The 25815-nt window shown below is 39.6% G+C and overlaps 1 protein-coding gene across 1 annotated transcript in view; it reads left to right on the top strand.

The window, feature by feature from the left end:
* EFHC2 (EF-hand domain containing 2) overlaps positions 1–25815 on the top strand; it is a 220482-nt gene that overhangs the window by 13684 nt on the left and 180983 nt on the right. The window contains exon 2 of the mRNA XM_070461814.1: positions 14294–14482. Within this exon, the coding sequence (XP_070317915.1) occupies positions 14294–14482 (189 nt within the window). The remainder of the gene's footprint in view (positions 1–14293; positions 14483–25815) is intronic.

The following is a 25815-nucleotide window of genomic DNA, read 5'->3' as shown; positions in this document are numbered from 1 at the left end:
AACAGCATTCTTGTACCTTTCCTCCTTCCCATCCAGATGCTAGCCTTCCCTCAAAACTCTGCTCTTATCCCTCCTCATTAAAACCTTCCCTGATCATCTCAGCAGAAGCCGTCTCTCTGGCTCCATAACTGTGAACACTCATATTGTCCAAACTACTCATTTGCCGCCTTACTGGCTGGGTTGTGCTTTGCATTCTTAATGTGTGATTGTTACATCCCTCAGCCAACTGAGAAACCCATTACTGAGGCCCTTTGGGTTGGTCTTCCTCACCCAGGGCAGGCCCTCAATAGGTGCCTGTCAATTGCCCCTGTCTACCTATAGCAGCCATGCCTAAAAGGTAGTGGAGGTAGATGCAGTTTTGGGAGAATCATCTCTGGAATGCTTCTCGCCAGTGTCTTCCACTGATGCCATGTGACAAATGCTTCTTATTTTTAGCAAGAGTGAGTATAAAGGAGAAAGAAAGTCATTTGCTTTTGTGACATAAATCAGCAATAAGCCTCTCAGGATGCATGGCTTATACAAAGCAGTCAGGACATCATGTAGATGTCATCATGCAGGTTGTGACCCAAAGCCTCTCTGCCATGCAGTGGGATGCTCCTTTTTCCTTGTTGGCATCCAGTTTGGTTTTTTCTGGAGGCAGCAGATTTTTTCTCTGAACATTCATCAGGCAGTGCCTTGTAGGAGACCAGTCTCCCAAGAACAGGATTCCAGGTACGCAGGAGTGCAAATGTAAAGGGATTTCTTGGTTCATTTCCTGAGGAGGTTTTCCTGTTCCTACCATTGTAGGAAGGGCAGAGTCAACTTTGTGGGGGAATTCCCCAAAGCAAAAAAGAAAGGAGAGGCAGACATTTTCACTCTCTCATTAACCAAAGCCCCAGAATGCCCAAATTTGACCCAGGAACTCCACTATGACAAAGTGACAAGTTTGGCCAGTTGAAGACCAAACAAATTCTTTGCTTTCCTGACTACATATTTGGCATTCAAAAGAAGGGAATGGTCACGAACTGCCAGAGTTTTGGGGGCTGTCAGGTCAGTTCACATGGCTGAATGGTTAATTTAGACCACCTTCTCTTCACTTGTCTTTGGTATTTGAAACAGAGATGTTTGTTTTGTCATTTATAGGACTGTGTTTCATCTCATTTCTGTGAGACGTCAGTCATTCATTGCTCATCTGTATTCATATTCATACTTAATACCTTATAAAAAGGCACCCGAGTAGAAATTCGCCTTGTTACTGAGGAAAGTAAACCCTCTCTTGCCTTTTATTGTTAATGGAAATTTTTATGGAGATGATTGTAGATTTATATGCAGCTATCAGAAACAATACAGAGAGATGCCGTGTATACTTTACCCACTTTCCCATTGGTAATATATTGCAAAACTACTATAGTAGCACAACCAGGATATTAACATTAATATAATCTGTCAATCTTATTCAGATTTCCCCAGTTTTATTAATACTTGTACTCATTTGCATGTGTGCATTTTATCACTACAGTTCATCACATGTGTCGGTTACTGTGGCCATCTTGACATTGAAGGTGCAGAACAGTTTCATTATCACAAGGATCCCTCCTATTATCACAAGGATCTCTCCTATTGCTCTTTTATAACCATACTTCCTTCCTTCTCATCAGCTTCCCCGCACCCCTTACCCCCACTCCTGGTCCTGCTGTTCCCCACAGCTTCCCTAACCCCTGTTCTCCATTTCTAAAATTTTATTACTTTGAAATATTGCATAAATGAAATCATAAAGTATGTACCCTTTGGGATTATTTTTTTTCTCACTCGGCATAATTCTCTGGAGCTTTATCCAGGTAGTTGCATGTATCAATTGTTCATTTCCATTGCTGAGAAGTACTCTGTGTTTGTACCACAGTTTCTTGAACAGTTTACCTGTTGAAGAAGTTCTTGCCTATTTCCAGCTTTTGGTTGTTATGAATAAAGCTGTTACAAATATTCATGTACAGGTTTTTGTGTGGACATGTGTTTTCATTTTCTGGGATAGATGCCTGAGAGTGCAATTGTTGGATCTTAGGATAATTGCCTGTTTAGTTTTATTTTAAAAAAACCTACCAAGCTGTTTTTGAGAGCAAATGGACCATTTTACAGTCCACAGTGTATGAGTGCTCTCGTTTCTCTGCATCCTAGTTAGCATTTATTGTTGTCACTGTTTTTCATTTCAGTTATCTTGGTAGGTGTGTAGAGATATCTCATTCTAGGTTGAGTTGTCATTTCTCTGATGGCTAATGAGTTGAACATCTTTTCATGTGCTTATTTGCCATCTGTATATCTACCTTGGTGAAATGTCTTTTTTATGTCTTTTGCCTGTTTCTAATCGGATTGTTTTGTTTAACTGTTGAGTTTTGAGAATTCTTTATACATTCTAGATACTAACCCTTTCTCTAAGATGTGTGGTTTGCACATTTTTTTCTCCCAATCTGTAGCTTGTCTTTTTGTCCTATTAACTGTCTTTTGCAGGGCAAAAAAATTTTTCAAATTTTAATGAACTCTGATTTATCAACTTTTTTCCCTTTATGGACCATGCTTCGATAGTAAGCCTAAGAGCTCTCTGCTCAGCCCTGGATTCTGAAGTATTTTTCCTATACTTTTTCCTAAAATTTTTGTAGTTTAACACTTTCTGTGCAAGTCTGTGACCTGTTTTGAACTAATTTTTGTACAAAGTGTGAAATTTAGGTCGAGAATCATTTGTTGAAAAGGCTAGCCTTCCACCATTTAATTGCTTTTACAACTTTGTAAAAAAAAATCATTTGAGCATATTTGTGTGGGTTTCATTCTGTTCTCTATTCTGTTCCTTTGATCTATGTCTATCCTTCTGCCAATGTCACACTGTTTTTATTCCTGTAGTAATATGTGTGTGTGTGTGTGTGTGTGTGTTAGTCACTCATTTGTGTCCAACTCTGTGACCTCATGGACTTTATCCTGCCAGTCTCCTCGGTCCACGGGATTCTCCAGGCAGGAATACTGGAGTGGGTTGCCATTTCCTCCTCCAGGGGATCTTCCTGACCCAGGGATCCAACCCACGTCTCCTGCATTGGCAGGCAGATTCTTTATTACTGAGCCATCTGGAAAACCCATATGCTTTACATAAGATCAATTAATAATCTTATTCTGTTTAAAAAGGGCATTAAAACAAGCTTTTAAAGACTAAATGCATTAATTTGTAATACTTTATATTGCAAGTAATGGAGAACCTGACCAATAGAGGCTCAAATAAGCAGGGGTTTATTTTTTTCACCAAGCAGGGAGTCTGGAGGTAGATGGCTGCTGGCACACATTTAAAGGCTCTACTTTGAGTCAGGATCTCTGCAGTCCTACCCACCTTCCTGCCATGATCCCAAGATGGCTGCTGCAGCTCCAGACATTATGTATACATCTCAAGGCAAGAAAAAGTGAGCTAGAGGCAATATCACTTGCATTTGTTCCTTGTCTTAAGAGGACAAAAGCCTTTTCCAGAATCCCAGAACATAACTCTGCAAAGGAGGCTGGGGAAGCAAGTGGAGTGTTTAGCTTTATCTAGCTTTTATTTGGAGTCCAGCAAGGGAGAAAGAATTTGGGAATGAATGTACTAATCCACTAGGGACTTCCCAGGTAGCACTAGTGGTAAAGAACCCGCCTGCCAATGCAGGAGACTTAAAAGATGTGGGTTCGATCCCTGGGTTGGGAAGATCCCCTGGAGCACAGCATGACAACCCACTCCAGTGTTCTTTCCTGGAGAATCCCATGAACAGAGGAGCCTGGTGGGCTATATGTTGCATAGGGTGGCAAAGAGTTGGACATGACTGAAGCAACTTAGCATGCACACATGTACTAATCAGCTACAATCAGCCAGTGATGTTAACTGACTTTGGTGGAAGTCTTTAGAATTCTTTCTATTGATTGGTGCTCTGAATTTAATTATTTAGAGGGGAAAAAGCAGTGTTTTCTGAGGAAGGGCTGCACAACTTTCTAGATCTTACTGATTTAAGTTTATTTTTTTACTTTACTGATTTAAATACATTATTAAATATATAAAACCAACCTTATTGTTACATTGAGTTGATGGCTGAGAATCATGAGCACAACATTTTTCCAAGTTAGGTTTAGAAAGAGAAGAAAATTAGTTTAAAAATGTTTGAAGTTTCTTTGACATGACTTTTTAAAATTTTCACATTTGGGGTTTCTTTTTGAGTGATTTAGCTTTATTAATAAGTAATGATAGCTTTCATGCTCCTCTGGTCCTGAGCTCTACCCAAGGCAATTTTGTTATTATTTTCTCTGGGAGGTTCATAGGATTTACTCAATTACTTCCTTTTCTTTATAAAAGTACAGAAAAGAAGAAAAGAGAAAATGAATTTCTAAAATAAATATGCTCTGAAGAGAGTGGTAAAAAAAAATCTATTCATGGAACAGAAACAAACTAGTCCCCAATCTAGTCAGGCAGGGCTATCTATAAATGATGTGTGTGTGTGTGTGTGTGTGTGTGTGTGTGTGTTTATTACCCCATGGCTGTGTACCCTGCCAGGCTCCTCTGTCCTTGGGACTTTTCAGGCAAGAATACTGGAGTGGGTTGCCATTTCATCCTCCTGACCCAGAGATTAAACCCACTTCTCTTGCATCTCCTGCACTGATGGGTGGATTCTTTATCACTGAGCCTCCTGGGAAGTCCACCTAAGAATGATAGTTTTCCAGATACATTACCATATGTAAAATAGATAAGCAGTGTGTTTGAAGTATGACGCAAGGCACCCAAAGCCAGTGCTCTGTGACAACCTGGAGAGATAGGGTGAGGAGAGAGGTGGGAGGAGGGTTCAGGATAGAGGGGAACACATGTATCCTATGGCCAATTCATGTTGATGTAGGGCAAAAACCATCCTAATATTGTAAAGTAATTATCCTCTAGTTAAATAAATAAATGTAAAAAGAATGACAGTTTTAGGTAATTTGGTATCAGATTTTCCACCAACCTCAAAAAGTAGTTAGAAAAATAAGTTTTGTTGACATACATTAAAATATTAAATATTAACTGACTCTCTTCAGGCCCTGAATTTTTAGTAACTTCTGGTGGCTGTAAAAGGGTATCTGCAGTGCTCTTTAATACCTATTCTGCTTTTAAGAGATTGAGTCTAGGTCCAATTATCTGATCTGTTCCCTCCCTCCCACATCATGGTGGGTTTTTTTTGTTATTACATTTGTGAAAAGTGAAAGTGGTAATTCAACCCTGATGACTTAAGCAAGGGGAGATCTATTCCTTTTCTCTAACAGGGCACACACAATGCAAGGCCTAATGTTTGTGGGCTCGGGTATTGAATTTTCATCCTGGATTCACTATTTATATTAGTTGACTGGTGTTGGGCAAATTAAACTCTATTCCTGAGTATCCCCAATCTATAAAATGGGGATAATGATAAAGCATACTCAGAGATTTTTTTCTGATAATTAAAAGAATCTATCACTTCTAAAGTACTTAGAGGACTGCTACACATGTCAGCTTTTGGCTATAAGAATGGTGTTTACATGTGTAAAGATGTGCTTCTAACTAATGGTGGCCCTAATGACCCGTCAGGTTCTTACCAAACACCTTATTCTTCTTGCCTTGGTCATAGCAAGGTTGTCAAGCATCTGGGCTTTGGATGCAGTCTAGGTAGAAACAAAGAGACTCTGATGTGCTGGAGCTCTGAAAGAGATTATACATGCATAAACAACTCCCGATACTGGTGACTGTAACCTGCTTCTCAGTTTGGGCTAGCTTTATGGTTTTTATGGTGGTCCTGGCAACTTATGATTATTTACTAATCAATTCAATCATGTGATAAACTGCTCTTCCAATCTCTAGCAACAGAGAAGGGATGGTGGTACCAGCTATTAATGTGATGTGAAATATCAAGGAGAGTCTGGCTTTGGCTGCTACCTTTCTGGTGGTGGCGCTGTAAGTGTGATGGGACCCAAGGAGTTGAGGTATCAAGGAACACTGGATCTGTGGATAGTATGTTCATGATGTTATCATTTGTTAAGACATTTGCCTAATCTCTTTACACTGAGATTGAGCACCCTTTCACAGCTACCATGGCACAGGGCAGGTTGACATCTGATCCTAAGAGATTGTAATGGCAAATTCCAAGCTTGTGTGTATGTATGTGTATGTTGGGAGGGGCAAACATTTGAAACAGGTTCCTATGTACTTTTATATCATACCAAACAAATACTACAAGCAATTAGTTTCTGAGCTATAGAATTTTGAATTGAAATTTCAAGTTAATATTCTGATAGCACAGAAATGGAATTTTTGCATGCTGTGCTGATGAAAATAATGATGTCAATAGAAATTGACATCATTGAACTTAAGGAAGCATAGGTATATTGTTGTTGATTGGGGTTTGGATGTGTGAATTCACAACTCACAAATCAAGGGTTTTGGAAAGGATTTAGTAATAGTTCCCTTCATGTTAAAAGTATTCAAGAATCTGGTCTGGCTGATTTAATTTTACTTAGCGAAAGAGTTGAAAATATTTGACAATATCTCGCTAATAGTCTGCATAGAGAAATTGCTCATCAATTTAGCAGGAACTTGATGGAACTACGTTCTGAACTTTATGCATTGTGGTTTCTCTTTAGTTTTCATAGCACTGGTAGTTTACAGAAAAAGGCCCCATTGTCACTAGCTGGACAGAAATGTACTGACAAGAGTTCATGGCACTTGTATAGGTGTATGGTGGGGGAAACCCTTTGCTTCTTCCAGTCTCTTCTCTTTACCTTGCTGCTGTGATGGTGATTAGGAAAGGGAAGGCTGGCCTTGCTGAGGGCTCATCAGGCTCAATCCAGTGCCTTAGTTTCCTTCAGAAATTTCAGAAATGAGAAACTCAACCAATGCTGTTACATCCATATTTGGGAGCTGCAGCAATATATAGGCTAAGAAATCAGGTGATAGAAGTACTTTGTTCTCCATATTGCTTTTTCTGCTCTCCCTCCTACCCCTTCCCAAGTGGAAGTGAGGCTGGCATGAAACTTGCAAGTCACCTCCCATCACTCTTTCTTTCTTAACACACCCAATCACACATGTTGGTTTCTTTACCTGATGTCTACTGTAGCAGTGCTTCTCCAAGTGTGGTGTGTATCTGTGACACTGAGAGTCTTTAGAAACTTCTGCAGCAAATTGACCTTGCCGTGATATCTGAGGGTGTGATCAGTGAGCTTGTAAGTTTTTATGTATTTGTTTTTAATTTCAAATTTTTATAATTAATTTTATTGTATTCCATAAAAGTATCAGTCTGAAATGATTTGGGAAAAGAAACAATCAAACTTGCCCTTCCTCAATGATAGTTTGAATGTCCTGTCCCATATGATGTGCTTTCCTTCCCATTCCCATTGTCTTTAGTCTCTTCAGGCCTTCCTCTCTCATCTTGTACCTGCTCAGTTGCACTAGCAGCTAACCTCACCTGCCTACTTCTCACTTCTCATTTGAATCCATTATTTTTTTTAATGTCAGGCGGAAAGAGGTGAATTAATTATATTCCTTCATTTATGACACATTGCCATCATTGATTTGTGCAAGGTCTGTCTCTTGTTTTATGTATTTTTATTCCTTATCATTCCCAATCCCTAATCTCTTTCCCTTTCGACTTTATATAGGTTTTCATACAGATGTCTCTGATGCACATTTTAAAAAAAATTTAATTTTTGGCTGTGCTGGGTTCTTGTTGCTGTGTGCTGGCTTTCTCTAGTTGTGGCAGTCAGGGGCTACTCTTCATTGTGGTGCATAGGCTTCTCAATGCCATGGCTTCTCTTGTTGCAGAGCATAGGCTCTAGGTGCCCAGGCTTCAGTAATTGCAGCTCAAGTGCGGGCTCTAGGGTATGTGGCCTTCAGTAGTTGTGGCACACAGGCTTAGTAGTTGCGGCTTGTGGGCTCTAGAGCACAGGCTCAGTGCTTGTGGCATATAGGCTTAGTTGCTTCATGGCAGGTGGGATCTTCCCGGATCAGGGATTGAACCTGTGTCCCCTGCAATAGCAGGTGGATTCTTATCCACTGACCACCAGGGAAGTCGTGATGCACATTCTTGAATCTCTGTGTGTTCTTGCAAAGTATGTAGCATTGTTTTTAAAAAGTGTGTCAGTGATATAGTATGCTACAAATACCATTTTTCACCTAACAGTATGTTTTAAGAGTCTATGTTGCTATATGTACATCGAGTGCTGTGCTGCTGCTAAGTTGCTACAGTCGTGTCTGACTCTGTGCAACCCCATAGACGGCAGCCCACCAGGCTCCTCTGTCCACGGGATTCTCCAGGCAAGAACACTGGAGTGGGTTGCTATTTCCTTCTCCGTCCAATCCTATGTGTCCTTCCCAAATCCATATGTTGAACCCTAACCCCCCAGTGTGATGGTGTTTAGAGATGAGGTCATTAGGTTTAGATGAGATCATGCAGATGGGGCCCCCATCTTATGAGAAGAGACACCAGAGCTTGCTGTCTCTCTCACTGCCCTGTGAGGACACAGGGAGACATTGGCAGTCTTCAAGGTGAGAATAGAACCCTCACTGGGCAACTGAATTGGCCAGCACTCTTAGACTTCTGAGGCTCCACAGCTGTGAGAAATTAGTTTCTGTTGTTTCAGCCACGACATCTATGGTCATTTATTATGACAGCCTACATACGTCTGGTTTATTGCTTCAAAGAAGTGAAACGAAATGAAGATCCACCATAGTGTACTTATCCATGAAGCCATATTTTCTTATCCATTTCATCAACATATTTATCGAGGTTGTCTCTAAGTTTCCCAAAATACAGTATGTCCCATACATACAAACCTTCAAGTTGTGGACTTTCAAAGATGCAAATGTGTGTTCTATCAACACCAGGCATGAATGAAATTGTAGCTTAGACTTACAAATTTACTTTGTTGGACTTACAAATTGGACTTATGAATGTGCTCTTTGAATGGAACTTGTTTGTATGTAGATGACCTACTGTACCATTACACATTCTCATATATCTTCCTTTATTGGCTACTGTGAGAATTTCTCTGAGATACATATCCAGGAGTAAGATTCTTGAATCATAGGTAATACACATCCCTAGTTTTGCCAAGTAGTACCACATTGCTTTCCAGAATGATAGTTAACTGTCCCATTAGCAGAGCATTACGGTTCCTGTTTCCCTCTTCTCCTGTCCAATTCATCCCATTTCTCCAGGCTCAAGACAGTATCCACCTACCTGAAGGACCTCAACACTATTACTCCAGCCCATCAGTTTATGTCTCAGAGTAGATAGACTTAACAGAGATTAGGGTCAATGAGCTTAGATTCAGATGCAGGCTCCACTATTTACCATATAACCATGGGTGTGCTACTCAACTTATCTCTGCCTCTGTAAAATGACTGTAATAATGCCTATCACATAGTTTTCTGATGGCAAAATTAGGTAATGCATATAAAGATTCCCAGGTGGCAGAGTGATAAAGAATCCTCCTGCCAATGCAGGAGACCCAAGAGATGTGGGTTTGATCCCTGGGTCAGGAATATCCCCTGGAGGAGGAAATGGCAACCCACTCCAGTATTCTTGCCTGGAAAATCCCATGGACAGAGGAGCCTGGCAGGCTATAGTCCACGGGGTCACAGAGTTGGAGATGACTGAGCATGTATGCAAATGGTATAGCTCATGGTAAGTGGTCAAAAATGGAAGTCTACTGCTTCCTAGTTGTTTTAGTTATCTAAATCTTGACTCCTCGGCCAGATGGTGGGTTTCCTCTTCGAGGCACGGCTGAGTTTTATGCTTATTTTAAATAGTATATCTGGCACAAGGCTTCCCAGGTGGCACTTGTGGTAAAGAACCTGCTTGCCAATGCAGGAGCCACTGAAGACTGGGTTTGATCCCTGGCTCAGGAAGATTCTCTGGAGGAGGGCACAGCAACCCACTCCAGTATTCTTGCCTGGAGAATCCCATGGACAGAGGAGCCTGGTGGGCTACAGTCCATGGGGTTGCAAAGAGTTGGACACGACTAAGCAACTTTGCATGCACGCATGCACATCTGGCACAAAGTTAGTAATAGAGTAAATGTTTAACAAACATTTGTTGGTTTGACCTGAGATGAGTTTGTGATTACCCAAAACACTTGCTTTGAAAGAGGGAACATTATTATAAAATTCAATGTTATTCCACCATTCATTTTAACCAACCCAGCTTTTGCTTTGCTATGGTGATTTGGGACTGACTTATGGTGAACTGAGTGTTGTGTATGAGTGTGTGTCAGAGGGGAGTGGGGTGGTGGTGGAGGTTGTGACAATGGATCCTCTATGGGACAGAGCCAGGCTGCTGGTCACTATCCTAACCACTACCTCTAGCTTTCCTCTAGCAGCCCTCTACCTGGGTTGTTCATCTTCCTGGGGTATCTGTGTGGCCCCGACTCTCCTGAGCAAGACTACTCAGGCCCTTCCCTGTTCTTCCAGGCTGCCTTCACTATAAGAAAAAATGAGGTCTCGTATTTTCCTTTTAATTTTTGGGTATTTAACTTTTATTAATATTAATTGATTTGTTGTTGTTGTTCAGTGGCTAAGTTATGTCCGACTCTTTGTGACCCCATGGACTGCCGCATGCCAGACCTCCTTGTCCTTCACTATCTCCCAGAGTTTGCTCAAACTTATTTCCATTGAGTTGATGATGCCATCCAACCATTTCATCCTCTGCCACCCCCTTCTCTTCCTGCTCTCAGTCTTTCCCAGCATTAGTGTCTTGTCCAATGAGTTGGCTCTTTGCATCAGGTGGCCAAAGTATTGGAGCTTCAGCATCAGTCCTTCCAATGAGTATTCAGGGTTGATTTCCTTTAGCATTGACTGGTTTGATCTCCTTGCTGTCCAAGAGACTCTCAAGAGTCTTCTCTAGCACCATAGTACGAAAGCATCAATTCTTCGGTGCTCAGCCTTCTTTATATAACATTATATTAGTTGCAGGTGTAAAATGTAATGATTCTATCTTTGTATATATTGCAAAATGATCACAGTAAGTCTGGTTAGCATCTGCTATCACACAATAGTTACAAGTTTTTTGTTTTCTGGTGATGAGAGTTTTCCAGATTTACTCTATTTGACACTCTCAAATATATACCAATAGTACTATATTAACTGTAGTCACCATGCTGTGTATTACATCCCTATGACTTATTTATTTTATAATTGAATGTTTGTACATTTTGATCACCTTCACCCATTTTGCCCACCCCCACCCTCCACCTCTGGCAACCACTAGTTGGTTCTCTCTATCTATGAGCTTGTTTATTTTTTATTCTTTTTAAGATTCCACATATAGGTGCGATCATATGATACTTGTTTTTCTCTGTCTGACATTTCACTTAGTGTTATGCCCTTAGGGTTTATCCATGTTGCTGCAAGTGGCAGGTTTTCATTCTTTTTTATGGCTGAATAATATAATAATATTAATTCATCTGTCAGTAGCCCCTTTAGGTTGTTTCTGTTTTGGCTATTGTAAATAATGCTGCAGATGGACATGGGGTGTGCATATCTTTCAAGTTAGTATTTTTATTTTCTTTGAATAAATACCCAGAAGTAGAATTGCTGGGTTTTGTGGTAGTTCTATTTTTAATTTTTAAAGGAACTTCCATACTGCTTTCCATAGTGGCTACACCAATATATATTCTCACCACCAGTGCACAAGGGTTCCCTTCTCTCCACATCCTTGCCAACACTTGTTATTTCTTAGCTTTTTGACAAAATAGCCATCCTAACAGGTGTGAGGTGATATCTCATTATGGATTTGATTTGCATTTCCTTGATGATTAGTGATGTTGCACATCTTCTTATGTACCTGTTGGCCAGTTGAATATCTTCTTTGGAAAAATATGTGTTCACATCCTCTGTCCATTTTTTAATCAGATTTTTTGTTATTGAGTTGTATGAGTTCTTTATATATTTTGGATATTAATTCCTTTTCTTGTATATTATTTGTAAATATTTTATCCTACTTCATAGGTTGCCTTGAAACAAAGTATTTTTGAACTTCCTTTCAGACTTCCTGCCAATGCATCATGCTTTGCAAGAGGCTGTTGCCCTGGATCTACATAATCCTGGCAAAGTATTCAAGTTCAAGCAGCAAATTCAGGATACTTGTTACCTCTGGAGAGGGAGACAAGGAGCATGAACTCTGAGAGAGGACTTATATTTATTTTTTAAATATTTTATTTTTATTGGAGCATAATTGATTTATAAGATTGTATTACTTTCAGGTACACAGCAAAGTGATTCAATTTTACATATATGGTGGGCTTCCTAGGTGGCTCAGTGGTAAAGAATCCGCCTGCCAGTGCAGGAGATGCAAGAGATGCGGGTTTGATCCCTGGGTTGGGAAGATCCCCTGCAGGAGAAAATGACAATCCGCTCCAGTATTCTTGCCTGGGAAATTCCATGGACAAAGGAGCCTGGCAGGCTACAGTCCATTGGGTCACAAAGAGTTGGATATGACTGAGCAGACACCCACACACACACATATAGCAAAATGATTCAATAGTACATATATGATACATATGTTCATTCTTTTTTATATTTTTTTCTCATATAGGTTACTGCAGAATAGAGTTCCCTGTGTTATACAGTATGTCCTTGTTGGTTATCTGTCATGTATATAGTAGTGTCTTCATCCACAAATAATCGTATATCACCACTCATATGTGGAATCTATGAATCTATGAATCTATTTGTATGTTTTTTAAAAAACATACAAATGAACTCATTTACAAAACAGAAGCAGACTTACAGATATTAAAATCAAGAACTTGGGATGAGAGAGAGCTTTAATTGTATCTGAAATGTTTTATTTTTTCTACAGGGCTGTGGTGTACATGGATGTTCATAATATGATATATGATACAACAAATATATTAATATATCACATATAAATATCATGTGATATTTATTATATCACATATAATGTACTATCATGCATATTAATTTGAATTTGCTGCTTATCATTTGTATGCTTATATTATCCATAAATAACCCTGTGTTTTTTAATATTTTCAGACTATATAAGGTGAGGTGATCAAATTTTGTGTCCTACTACCTTTTTTTTTGCTTGACATTCTTTGAAATTTGTCCATATTGATGCATATAATTTTAGACCTCTGTATTTATATTCCATTTTATAAAGAGAACACAATTGAGGTATCTTTTCTGCTCCTGATAGACATTTAGATGGTTTCCTATTTTTCACTCTTACTAACACTGCTGTAACAAATAATCTGATTTATAGCTCCCCATGTAAGGGGCAGAAGATATTTAGAAGTGGACATGCTACGTGTCTGGGCAAGCATACACCTTTCACTTTGCTGCTGCTGCTGCTGCTAAGTCGCTTCAGTCGTGTCCGACTCGGTGCGACCCCATAGACGGCAGCCCACTAGGCTCCTCTGTCCCTGGGATTCTCCAGGCAGGAATACTGGAGTGGGTTGCCATTTCCTTCTCCAATGCATCAAAGTAAAAAGTGAAAGGGAAGTCACTCAGTCGTGTCCGACTCTTAGCAACCCCATGGACTGCAGCCCACCAGGCTCCTCCGTCCATGGGATTCTCCAGGCAAGAGGACTGGAGTGGGTGCCATTGCCTTGCTTTCACTTTGCTAGGTATTGCCATATCTTTCCTCAGATGGATTTTTCTGCTTTACTTTTCTACTAGTAGTGCATGCACATTGGTGTTGGCCCACATCTTTGCCAGTCCTAGGCAGCATTATCTGGGCTTTGCTCTCTCTGCTCAGATCCTCAGAAAAGATGGAAGGGGAAGTGGGGAAGAGGGAGGGCAAGGTTCTACATTTAGGAGGAGAATGTCAGCTCTGACAAATTTCCTGTGACACTTACTTTAATGAAGAAAAGATTTTATTCTCCATTTTGATGAAGATAATATTTAGATTTCTGTGGGAAAACTGTTACATTTTTTTACTCTGAAGTAGAGAAGTTTTTTTCCCCCCTGTTTGCATTCTTGGCAAATAAGTGGAATAGACCAATTAGCAAGTTAATGTCCTAAATGTTCACTTGCAGTAATAGTTATTTTGAAATGTTTTAAATAGCATGGAGCATTGGGTTTGTTCTTATTGCTTTTCAAGGTTTTGAATTTGTTAAAATGAATTGAATTTAAAATGAGGCACAAGTTTATGGTGAAGATTGATCATAATTATTTGCCACTCTAATTTGCATTTTGTAATGGGAGAAATAAATGATGGGAAATGTGTTTACCTTTTAAAACAAATATGAAAAGGCAGAAAGAATAATTTTGGCCATTTTGGGTTGTCTCTTGTGTTCACAGATGGGAAAAGAGAAATTCCACAAATCTCAACACTGGGGCTTTTGCAACAATGTTAGGATGCTGGTGAGTGAAGATAAACCAGGAATAGGTGGAGAACTGCTTCTCGGACAGAAGATAAAGCCAAAATACAGTGTATTTCCTAAAGGAATGGGAACTGACATGCCGTCTTGGGTGGCTTTCGATAAACAGGTAAATCACGTGACATTGGGAGACATGCAGTCTTAAAATGTTACATGTACCTAAATATTAAGTAGATTTGAGAAAATGAGTCCTCAATGTAAATGTTCATCTGAAATGACATAAGAGTACTGTAAACAAAGAAAAGTTATCCCTGATTCTGTTTCTGACTAGGCACATTGGTTGCAGGATGCCTAATGTTCATCACCTTCCTTTTTTTTTTTTTCCATTTATTTTTATTAGTTGGAGGCTAATTACTTTACAACATTGCAGTGGTTTTTGTCATACATTGAAATGAATTAGCCGTGGATTTACATGTATTCCCCATCCCGGTCCCCCCACCCACCTCCCTCTCCACCCGATCCCTCTGGGTCTTCCCAGTGCACCAGGCCCGAGCACTTGTCTCATGCATCCAACCTGGGCTGGTGATCTGTTTCACCCTAGATAATATACATGTTTCGATGCTGTTCTCTTGAAACATCCCACCCTTGCCTTCTCCCACAGAGTCCACAAGTCTGTTCTATACATCTGAGTTTCTTTTTCTGTTTTGCATATAGGGTTTTCGTTTGGTGAATGCTTATCAACCATTCTCTCATCTCCTGTCCTTGACAGGATAGTGTCCTTCTATAGGCAGTAAGGGTCTAGTCAGACTGTCACTTTTGTTTAGCGATTGCTATTGACTAAAAAATTTTGTGTGATTCTGAATGTGCCATTGAATGCAACAGGAAAATGCCTTCTTGTCTTTTCTCCATACTAATTATAGCTCCCCATCCTTGAGGACCAAGGGTGACAGGGCCAGAATTGTAGAAGTGAAGGAAAGAGGTGCCATTATTAGACAACAGTCTGAAGTTTTTGTGTTGTGTGTTTGTGTACATAACGCATGCACATATACTGGTGTATTTACAATTGAAGTAGGCAGTCCATTTAAATATCTAAAGAGGGACTAAGAGCAAAGGGAGAAAGCCCAAAGTGGCCACTTGTTTCCCACAAGGCAGCTATGTGGATATGCTCTGTTTTATCACACAGCCCTGTGTCACCATGGCCCCATGGTCTGTTTTCCGAGAATTTGTTATTCAATTATTTGGGTCCTATAAATAAAAACTAACTCAGGACTAAAGAATTCAAACATTAGTATGCTAAACTTACCAGGTAGTTTTTAGCAGCCTTAACATGGGGATTGGTTGGCAATGCTTTGATTCCAATTAAAATGTCTTCAGATTTGGCAGAAGTGACATATCCCGTGTCATCCAAGTTAGGGTCAGAGCACACACTTCTTTTGAAGTCCAGTTCTGACACTTATGGAGATTTAACAGACCATGGGAAAGCTTCTTTCTTAGGAAACCTTCTCTACTTTGAATGTGGACCAATATTTCGCTCTCTCTCTTTTTTAAAATTTATTTATTTGGCTGTATGGGATCTCCATTGCATCATGTGGGATCTTGGCAAGACTTTCTAGAGGTGGTGCGTGAGCTCAGAAGTTGTAGCACGTGGGTTTCATTGCTCTGTAGCATGTGGGATCTTAGTTTCCCGACCAGGGATTGAACCCTTGTCCCTGGCATTGGCAGGCAGATTCTTAACCTCTGGACCCGACTACCAGTGAAGTCCTCAATATTTCTCTTTTTTGGATTATTTTTAGTATATACCTGGCTTAATGCTGGACCTGGGATTAAGAAACACTTTCTGGGCTGACTTGAGTGGCTCACGCATGGTTCCCTGTTAATATCAATCTTATAGGTGTTTGCACATCATCATTCTAGAATATTTAATTTGCAAGCATCAAAGAAAAGATTCTATTGTTACTTCTTATGTCAAAAAGAGTGTATTGAGAATAGTTTAATTCACCAACTAATAAGTAATGTAGGCCACAATATATTAAACTATTCTCTTGCATTTAAAGTTGAAAATTCATTTTATTTCATGTTTTTCTCAATATTTAATATGTGCTTTTGAGTCTATTTTACAGTCTTTTGATTACTTATAAAATTGTGTAGAATATTTCATGAAGTTGGAATAATTTTAGTTTCAAACTACTTGAGAAAATGAAGAGCTTGCTCATTTCAGGCCTAACTAAATGCAACATAATTCAGTTATTTTGTTGGTCAACTTCAATTAAATATTCACTGAGCTTTAAATGAGACACTAAGACTATGAAATATTTACGTGCTCTGATGAGATTGTGAACTACAAATTGGATCCTGGTTAATACCCAGAGCAAATTATAAAGCGATTTGGCATTTGTGGCTTAACAAAACAAGTCAACACCTGTTAACCATTTTTCTTGAAAATGAGACACTTTCAACTCGAATCAGTTTTTCCAACAGCTTTTAATCATAGCAATATATCCAGGGCTACATTTTCAAACAATACAAAGTAGAAATAAAGGCAGATTTTTGGAAAGTGCATCAAAATTAGTATCTGTAGTAAGTGCTCTTGATCCTCCCCAACCCCAGTGGGCACCCCACCCTCACAGCTAGTGCAGCAAGTGCTTTGGCTAACAATTCATTCCTGTAACCCTTCCTTGGAGTGTTGTTCCTGGCCAGTGGACATTGCATCACCCAGACAGTGCACCTGGGAGGTTACCATGGCCACTTACTTCAGCACAGGATGGGGTAGCAAATGGCTGACTGATTTGTCAATGGTGAAAGGCTGAGCTTCTTTAACATGGGACAGTTCTGTGTCATGCTTGATTTAGGCTCATGGCCCCTTGTGCATTACAAAAGTAAAGTGTTAGTTGCTCAGCTTTGTCCAACTCTTTGCGACCCCATAGACTGTAGCCCACCAGGCCCCTCTATATATGGAATTCTCCAGACAAGAATACTGGAGTGGGTTGCCATACCTTCCTGCAGGGGAATCTTCCCAACCCAGGGATCGACCCAGCTCTCCTGCATTGCAGACAGATTCTTTGCTCTCTGAGCCATGAGGGAAGCCCTCCTTGTCCATTAAGCCTTGGCAAAACTTCATATGAGAATGCATCCTCCCTTGGATCATTTCCCTTCCCTTGGCTGTTCCTCTCCCTTACAAGTTTCTCCCAAGAGTAAGCCCTTAATAATAAATCAAACACACCTAAACCCCTGTTTCAGACTCTGCCTCTATGGAGTGCAACCTGAGATAATATTCCAGTTTCTGTCCATAATTCTAAAAGTGACCATGAAAACATTCTGCTCAGGCAGACCCTCAGATTATAAGCAGAGAAGATGCTATTTGCAGTCACTCAAAACAGCCAGCATTTGTGATGCTCATGGCAGACATTTCTAGCTCTTTTATCTTTTCTTCACTCTCCCCTTTATTCTCTCCCCTGGAGAGAAGGCCAGTTTTATTCAGACTGGAGATGTGCCCACTTACATGCGTTTGTGTTCCCAGGCTCCCTACAGCTAAGGCTGGCCACTTGGCTCACTTCTAGCTAATGATTCGTGAGTTAAAGCTTATTAGGGTGGTCGTGGTTGTTCAGTCGCTCAGTCCTGTCTGACTCTTTGCAACCCCACTGACTGCAGCACATCAGGCTTCACTGTCCATCACCAACTCCTGGAGCTTGCTCAGATGCATGTTCATCGCGTCAGTGATGCCATCCAACCATCTCATCCTCTGTCATCCCCTCTTCCTCCTGCTTTCAGTCTTTCCCAGCATCAGAGTCTTTTCCAATGAGTCGGCTCTTTGCATCAGGTGGCCAGAGGGTGGGGCTCTTGGGAAAGTGATTTTTCTAATTAAAGGTGTCAGGCTCAGCTGATATGTTTTTCCTGCCGTGTTTCCTGTCTGGAAGTAGGACGTAATTCCTCGGGGCACGGCAACCATCTTGTGAATGCAGCAGAGATAAAGGGAATCTAGGGCCCTAATGGCATCAGGTGACTACCGTTTCAGGCCTGGGCTGTGTCTCTCTGGACATCTTATTAAATGAGAAAAATCAACCCCTATTTTAGAGGTTCTCAACCTAGGGAGACCTTTGGAAATATCTGGAGGTGTTTTGAGTTGTCCCAATGACCGGGAAGAGAACTGGTCTATGATAAAGCAAGTGAGGCACTTGTCTTGAGTATAGAATTTAAGGGGTGCCCCTAAACTCAGTAATCAGCCAGGTAATATTTTAATGAAATAATTTTAAATTTTTTGCTTATTTTTTTTTATTTTTTAAATTTTGGAGATATGACAACACATTTACAAGAAACTTGGGAAAATACAGAACAAGTTTACATATACTTCTACTATATATTGCAATTATTTTTTAAACTAGATGAATTAAGATTTTTAGTTGGAGTTTCAATATCAGACTCTCAAAAGCCAATAGATTGACTATACAGAGAAGTAGAAGGATATAGCAGACCTGAAAAGCACTATGAACCAATTCAACATAATTAAGATTTATACAATTTTCACACAACAGTAGGATACAAATTCTACTCAAGTTCCCATGAAGTATCTTTAAAATTAATGCAAAAATTCAGAATGAACAAAATAGCATGTTAACTGTGTCATGCTGAGCCGTATTAGAGCCTGAGGCAAAAGGGAAAATCAGTAGTACTGATTCCGTCTTTATTTAACATGGTGGTATTTTGTTCATCCTGGATTTTTGGCATTAGTTTTGATGTTTTCAATTGCCTCACCCTAGGGCCAGACCTGACACAGAAGTGCTACTGCTATTTGGGTAGCTGGGACCCAGCCTTGTATTTTACATCCTGCAACTTTGGGAGGGCAACCCCACAACTGGGGAGAATATTCTACCTAAAACGCAAATACCATGCCCATTGAGAAACACAGCCCTAACATGTTTTTAAGCTTCCCTTGTAGCTCAGTTGGTAAAGAACCAACTGAGAATTGGTTCTCTTTGCAATGCAGGAGACCCAGGTTCGATTCCTGGGTCAGGAAGATCCCCTGGAGAAAGAAATGGCAACACTCTCCAGAATTCTTTTCTGGAGCGTCCCACGGACAGAGGAGCCTGGCAGGAGTCCATGGGGTTGTAAGAGTAGAACATGACCTAGTGACTAAACCATGTGCTTTTAAAACCCTTGCCACTGGGAGGATTTATGCAAGTAGCCAAACACAATTTTGCCTGATACTGCACCCACTGCCCAAAGACTAGTTATTTTGTTGAATTCATTTAAATATAAGCAAGCGTATATTCACTCAACAAGTTAGTTCCAGGCAACATCCCAGGAAGCAGCAAACATGGATGACTGTTCTCATTCTTTAAATGAGGAACCATTTGCAAGAATTGGGGCAGAGGTAGTGTTCTGAGGCTGCATGTTGGAGGCACTGGAACTAACTAATATCTGTGATTGTGGCTTTGTCACCTTCCCTCTCTGAGCCTCAGTTTCCTTGACTGTGAGGCGGTACTCGGCTAGCTGGTTGCTTAATACCCCCTTACCTTTAGCAGTCTGTGCCTAAGATTTGAGTCTTAGTCTGTGGCATGTAGTCTGTGACTAAAGGCAAATTGATCCTAAAACTAAGCCCAGACCCTGGGTCTCCTTGTCTGGGGCTCTTTCTAATTACATCAGGTACCTACTGCTTTATTGTTGATTGAAGTTTGGCATTTAGTAGTTTATAATATGCTGCCATTGCTATTGTTAGCTGCTTTTATAAAAAGTCAGACTAGTTAGAAATACTCAAATGACTGAATGTGTTTTAATGACTTTTATCTGGATGTTAAGCATCTTTTACATAGACTACAAGTATGCTTTCATTTCTCTTCATTTGTCAATAGCTCCTAGTTAGCCTAATTTGTTTGCTACTTTGCAAATGACTCTATTATAGTAAGTGGCAGGATAAAGGTTGATCCTATGGGGTATGCATGCATTTAAAATATTATTTCATTTTTTCCATCTACTGTGAACATAATGATTATAATCAAAACTACTGACCATAGAATTGGAATTTTAATAACTTTGGATTTGTTGATAAGGGGTTTATGGTGAGCTGATTGTTTATGTAGTACTATGTGGCTCTTTATGCTTTGAACAATATAAAAATAACAATTTAAAATATAACCTGATTTCTTGGGTCACCTTGATGTGTGTTTTTCATGGAACAAGTTGGTTTGTTACTCATTGCAGTGAGGGAAAACATACTCTGATTAACTGTGGGATGTCTAAGTAAACAAGTGTTAGAAAAGACTTACTATAAGATTTGGGCTCATGTTAGGTAATTTTGGAGAGAATTTAAAGAAGTGAGGCCTTACTCTAGATTGGGTGCTGTCAGAAAGTGGGGTTACTGCTATGATTGTGTATCTTTTAAATTGAAATATAGTTGTACAGTATATAGGTTACAGGTGTACAATATAGTGATTCACAATTTTAAAGGTTATACTCCATTTATAGTTATTATAAAATATTGCTATATTCCCTGTGTTGTACAATATATCCTTGTAGCTTATTTTATTGTCTATCCCTCTTTCCTCCCTTCACTGGTTTGTTCTCTGTATCTGAGTCTGCTTCTTTTTGTATATTCACTAATTTATTGTATTTTTTAGATTTTCACATATAAGTGATACTGATATCACCTACACTATTTGATTTATATCACTTGTCATAGTACCCTACAAGGCTATTCATGTTGCTGCAAATGACAAAATTTCATTCTTTTTTATAGCTTAGTAGTAGTCGTGTGTGTGTGTGTGTGTGTGTACACACACATTTTCCTGCAGGGAGATCAAGGAGCGATCAAGTAGGTTAGTATACACACACACCCCCGCCACTTCTTTATTCAATCATCTGTTGATGGATACTTGGGTTGTTTTCATAGCTTGGCGATTGTAAATAATGTCACTGTGAACATTGAGGTGCATGCATCTTTTCGAATTAGTGTTTTTCATTTGTCTTTCAGATGTATATCCAGGAGTAGAATTGCTGGGTCCTATGGTGAAAAAGTGAAATTGAAAGTGAAGTCACTCAGTCATGTCCGACTCTTTGTGACCCCCTGGACTGTAGCCTACCAGGCTCCTCCGTCCATGGGATTTTCCAGGCAAGAACCGACCCAGGGAACCGAACCTGGGTCTCCTGCATTGTAGGCAGAGGCTTTATGGTCTGAGCCACCAGGGGTCCTATGGTAGTTCTGTTTATAGTTTTTTGAAAACCCTCCATACTGTTTTCCACAGTGGCTGTACTAGTTTACATTCCCACCAACAGCATATGAGGGTTCACTTTTCTCCACATCTTCACCAACACTTGTTATTTGTTGTCTTTGTGATCATAGTCATTCTGATAGGTATGAATTGATATCTTATTGTGATTTTGCATTTCCCTGATGATTAAGTGATGTTGAGTGTCTTTTCATGTGCCTTTTGGCCCTCTGTATTTCCTCTTTGGAAAAGTGTCTATTCAGTTCTTTTGCCCATTTTTTAAAAAAAGATTTTGTTTCTTAAGTAATCTCATTTATGGAGACAGGAGACTAGAAATAAGGCTACATCTGTAATTGGGAGATAAGCAACCCTCACTCCTAGGACAGGGGGATATTTGGCATTCTGTGGCTTGGACAACATTCATGTTCTATCTGTGTTCAGATGTAGCTATGGACTGATCTCTCTCTTTTTTCCATCTTGATCCGTTGTGGTCACAGAGTGGCCTTTTCTGAGAATGGTATTTTCTGGAAGTTTTCATGGTTAGCAGACGAGCTTGTAGCAGCACCAAAGCCAGCTAATAGTGTCAGGTTGCCTCCTGGATATCAGGGGCTGCTTTTCTCTTTCTTATCCAATACCAGCCAAAATGTTTAATTTTCCTGCAGGGTGATCAAGGAGCCATCAAGTAAGTTAGAATTTCATATGATGGGCAAAGAACAATAAACTACTATAGACACTCAAAGTTTTGCCTAAAGCCAAATCAGGAATCTTACAAAATATAATGAGTATATATAAATTAAATACAATTAAAAATATTATATATGTCAGATATTATACCTTCAAACCATGCCCAAAATGTCAAATGAAAAATTTTCCATAGATTTATGTAATTTTCAGGTTATCTGAAACCTATGGGAATCATTTCATAAAAGACACCAATATATATAATTATGACATAATGTAATCACAATAATTGCCATTTAAATCCATGTTTTAAGTCACAGTTACATACTATTCAGCTATTTAGTTTTAAAGAAGAAATCAAAAGGCTTGCCTGAAATCAAGCACTTCATATCCCAAATTCCCGACTGTATGTTCTTTTGCTCCTGCGTTTTGTGCCTTCCCCGGCCTGAGCGGTTCAGGCAGCCAGAGGCTTGGGCGCAATCTCCCCGGGTACGGCGCGCTTTTCCCCTCTGCGACCCCAGCGCACGCCGCCAGTCGGGTCTCAGGAAGTCTTTAGCTAGAACCCGGAGGCCTGTTTGCAGTGTGGGAGGGGGTGGCTTCTCAGGGGCTGAGTTTGCCTTTTTCCCCTCCCCCCTGCCTCCTACCTCCAGCGGGGATGGGCCGGCTCTTCTCTGGAGATTCTCAGTCCCTTTGTTTTGCGAACCACCGGCAGTGTGTTCGGGCCAGTTAATTTTGTCCCTTGCTATCCCACAGTTTAAAAAAGCTCCCTCCGATTGCTCTCAGGGTCTTCGGGCCGGTCCTCACCCTAAGCAATGCCGCCCGCTCCTCTCCGTTCCGCCCCGCTTGTTGCTGGCGGGTACGGGCGTCTGGGGTACTTTTCTGCTGGGAGTTGCTTTTAGGCACGTAATCTGTGGGCCTTGTTTAATTTTTCCTCCCAGTTAGAATGCCGAAAACTTCCCCCAGTCCCGCCAGTGAGAAGGTTTCCTGGTGATTGGAAACTTCCTCTATTAAGACTCCCTTCCCGGGATGGGTCTCCGTCCGTAGCTCTTTTGACTCCCTTATTATCGTTTATATTTTGTCCTACCTCCCTTCGAAGACAATGGGCTGCTTTTCTGGGCGCCTGATGTCCTCTGCTAGCGATCAGAAGTTGTTTTGTGAAATTTGCTCAGCATTCAAATGTTCTTTCGATGAATTTGTAGGAGAGAAAGTGGTCTCTCCGTCCTATTCCTCCGCCATCTTGGCTCCTCCCTGTATGTTCTGTATTTATCATTAAAACACAAAATTACCTTCATTAAATTTGTTAAACTGATAAAATTTCCAGTTTCATCATATATTATGGGTTTCTCTAATCTTCTGAAATTCAAAAGGCACTTTATAAAAAAAATCTGCAAATTTGGAATAAACTGTTATGGAATAAAAAGAATGAGGTTCATAAATGAGTCTTTTATTGAAGAAGAGTTTTTCCTCCCCTCTTTGCTAAAAACTAGAGTTTAGTTACTAGAAAAATTTTAAGACCCTCCCCTCAGGGTTAAACTTTTTAGCAGTAGTAGGCCTGTGGTTTATTCTTATTAGGTCAAAGTTAAAATTGTCTTTTTGAGCTTAAACCTGAGTAGATACTACTACACACCCATTATAATGGCCATAACTTAAAAAGACTGATGTCAGGTGTTGGCAAGGCTGTTAAGAAGATGAAACTTTTATATATTACAGAAGGGAATGTAGAATGGTATTGCCATTTTGGAAGACTTGTTGGCAGTTTCTTAAATAGTTAAATATGTGCTTACCACATGACTCAGTTAATTCTACTCCTACAAGTATATTTCTAAGAGAAATTGAAACATATGTAGCCCAAAACAGGGAACAACCCAAATGTCCATCAGCTGATGAATGGATGAACAAAATGTGGTACAGCCATACAGTGGAATGGAAATCATTCGTTAAGAGGAAGAAACTACTGATGTGTAGTATTAATACAATGTGGGTAAGCCTCAAAAACTTACTAAGAAAGCAGACACAGAAGACTTCATATTGTATGCTTCCATCTATCTGAAATCCTAAAAAAGGCAACTACATCAGAGAAAGCAGATCAATAGTTACCTGGGGCTGGCAGTAGGAGAGGGAATTTTAGCGGGTGATGGAAATATTCTAAACTAGGTTGTGGTGATGATTACACAACTCTATAGATTTATGAAAAGTCATTGAAGTGTATACTTACAAGAGGTAAATTTTATGAAATATAAATTATAGTTTAATATATTAATCTTCTGGACTGCCATAGCAACATACCATAGACTGAGTGCCTTAAGCCACAGAAATTAATTTTCTCACAGTTCTGGAGGTTAGAAGTTCAAGATTACTGTGCCATCAGGGTTGATTTCTCTTAAGGCCTTGCTCCTTGGCTTGCAGACCCTCCCTCTTGCTGCCTCTTCGCATGCTTGTCCTCTGTACACACTGATTTTTTTTTTGAACACAAAAACCTTTGTCATGTGTAACACTGTAGCTCACAAATTTGGAACTAATAGTTACTATTTGACTTATTGACTTATATTTTAAAGCTCATTTATATTCTGAATTTTTCATCTATAGAGTAATGTTTATTTATATACTTTCCCCCTCTGAATTCAGACCAGCTGCAGGTTTTTGGAAACATTTAAACAATTATTTACCTTCCTGAATTTTGTCCTTGCAGGATTCTGCCCTATAGTAAGCTCACCCTTTTGTAACTGATGGTGGGTAATGGTACAAATACAAACTATATAACCACGTTCTTTTTAAAAAATATTTTTGAAATTATTTTTACCTTTTAAGAAATCACAAAAATGGCACAAGACTCTTTTCCCAGCTTTCCCCACTCTTATCTTAGATAAATGCAATACATTATCAAAAGCAGGATATTGACATTGGTATAGTACTAAACTTGCAGACCTTATTTGAATGTCACCAGTTTTTACATGCACTCATATTTTCCCATTAGTTTATAGTTCTGCGAAATTTTATAACAGACAGAGATTCATGTAACCACCATCACAATCAGGACACAGAAAACTCTATTCCTTTAGGGTTTTATTGTTTGAGTCTTTATTTTAATCAACTTTATTGAGATACAATTTATTTAGGATAAAATGTACCCATTTTCAGCATACAGTCCCATGAGTTCTACCAGTACACATAGGTAGCCACCATTCTGGACAGCATTTACAACATCTCTTCCCACCACAGAAAGTTCCCTTATGCTGCCTTCCATTCAGCCCTCCTCTAGTGCTCTGACTTCCATCACTATAGATTAGTTTTGCCTGTTCTTCACCTTCATATTAGTGGAATCTTATAGTGTGTCTTCTCTGGAGTCTGTTTTAGATTTAAGATTTGAGGCACCGCTTTGATACTCTGTATGTATATAAACAAAATGCAGCCAATTCAACATATGATAATTCACCATGGCAGATTTCTGGGTATTTGTGTAATCATTTTTTTCATTCTCTGGATTGATATCCCTTTATTTTTAAACATATTGGTCTTTTATTTTTCAAATAAGTTACTCTCCTAACTCCCTTCAGAGGTTTTAAAAACATTTAGCATTGCCAATTTCTAAATTTAAACATGTTAGAATCGTTCCTATCCTTCT

The sequence above is a fragment of the Odocoileus virginianus genome, chromosome X (genome assembly GCF_023699985.2).
Source record: "Odocoileus virginianus isolate 20LAN1187 ecotype Illinois chromosome X, Ovbor_1.2, whole genome shotgun sequence".
Taxonomy (NCBI): domain Eukaryota; kingdom Metazoa; phylum Chordata; class Mammalia; order Artiodactyla; family Cervidae; genus Odocoileus; species Odocoileus virginianus.
The sequence above is the reverse complement of the archived record's forward strand: the minus strand, read 5'-3'. Positions and strand labels throughout refer to the sequence as shown.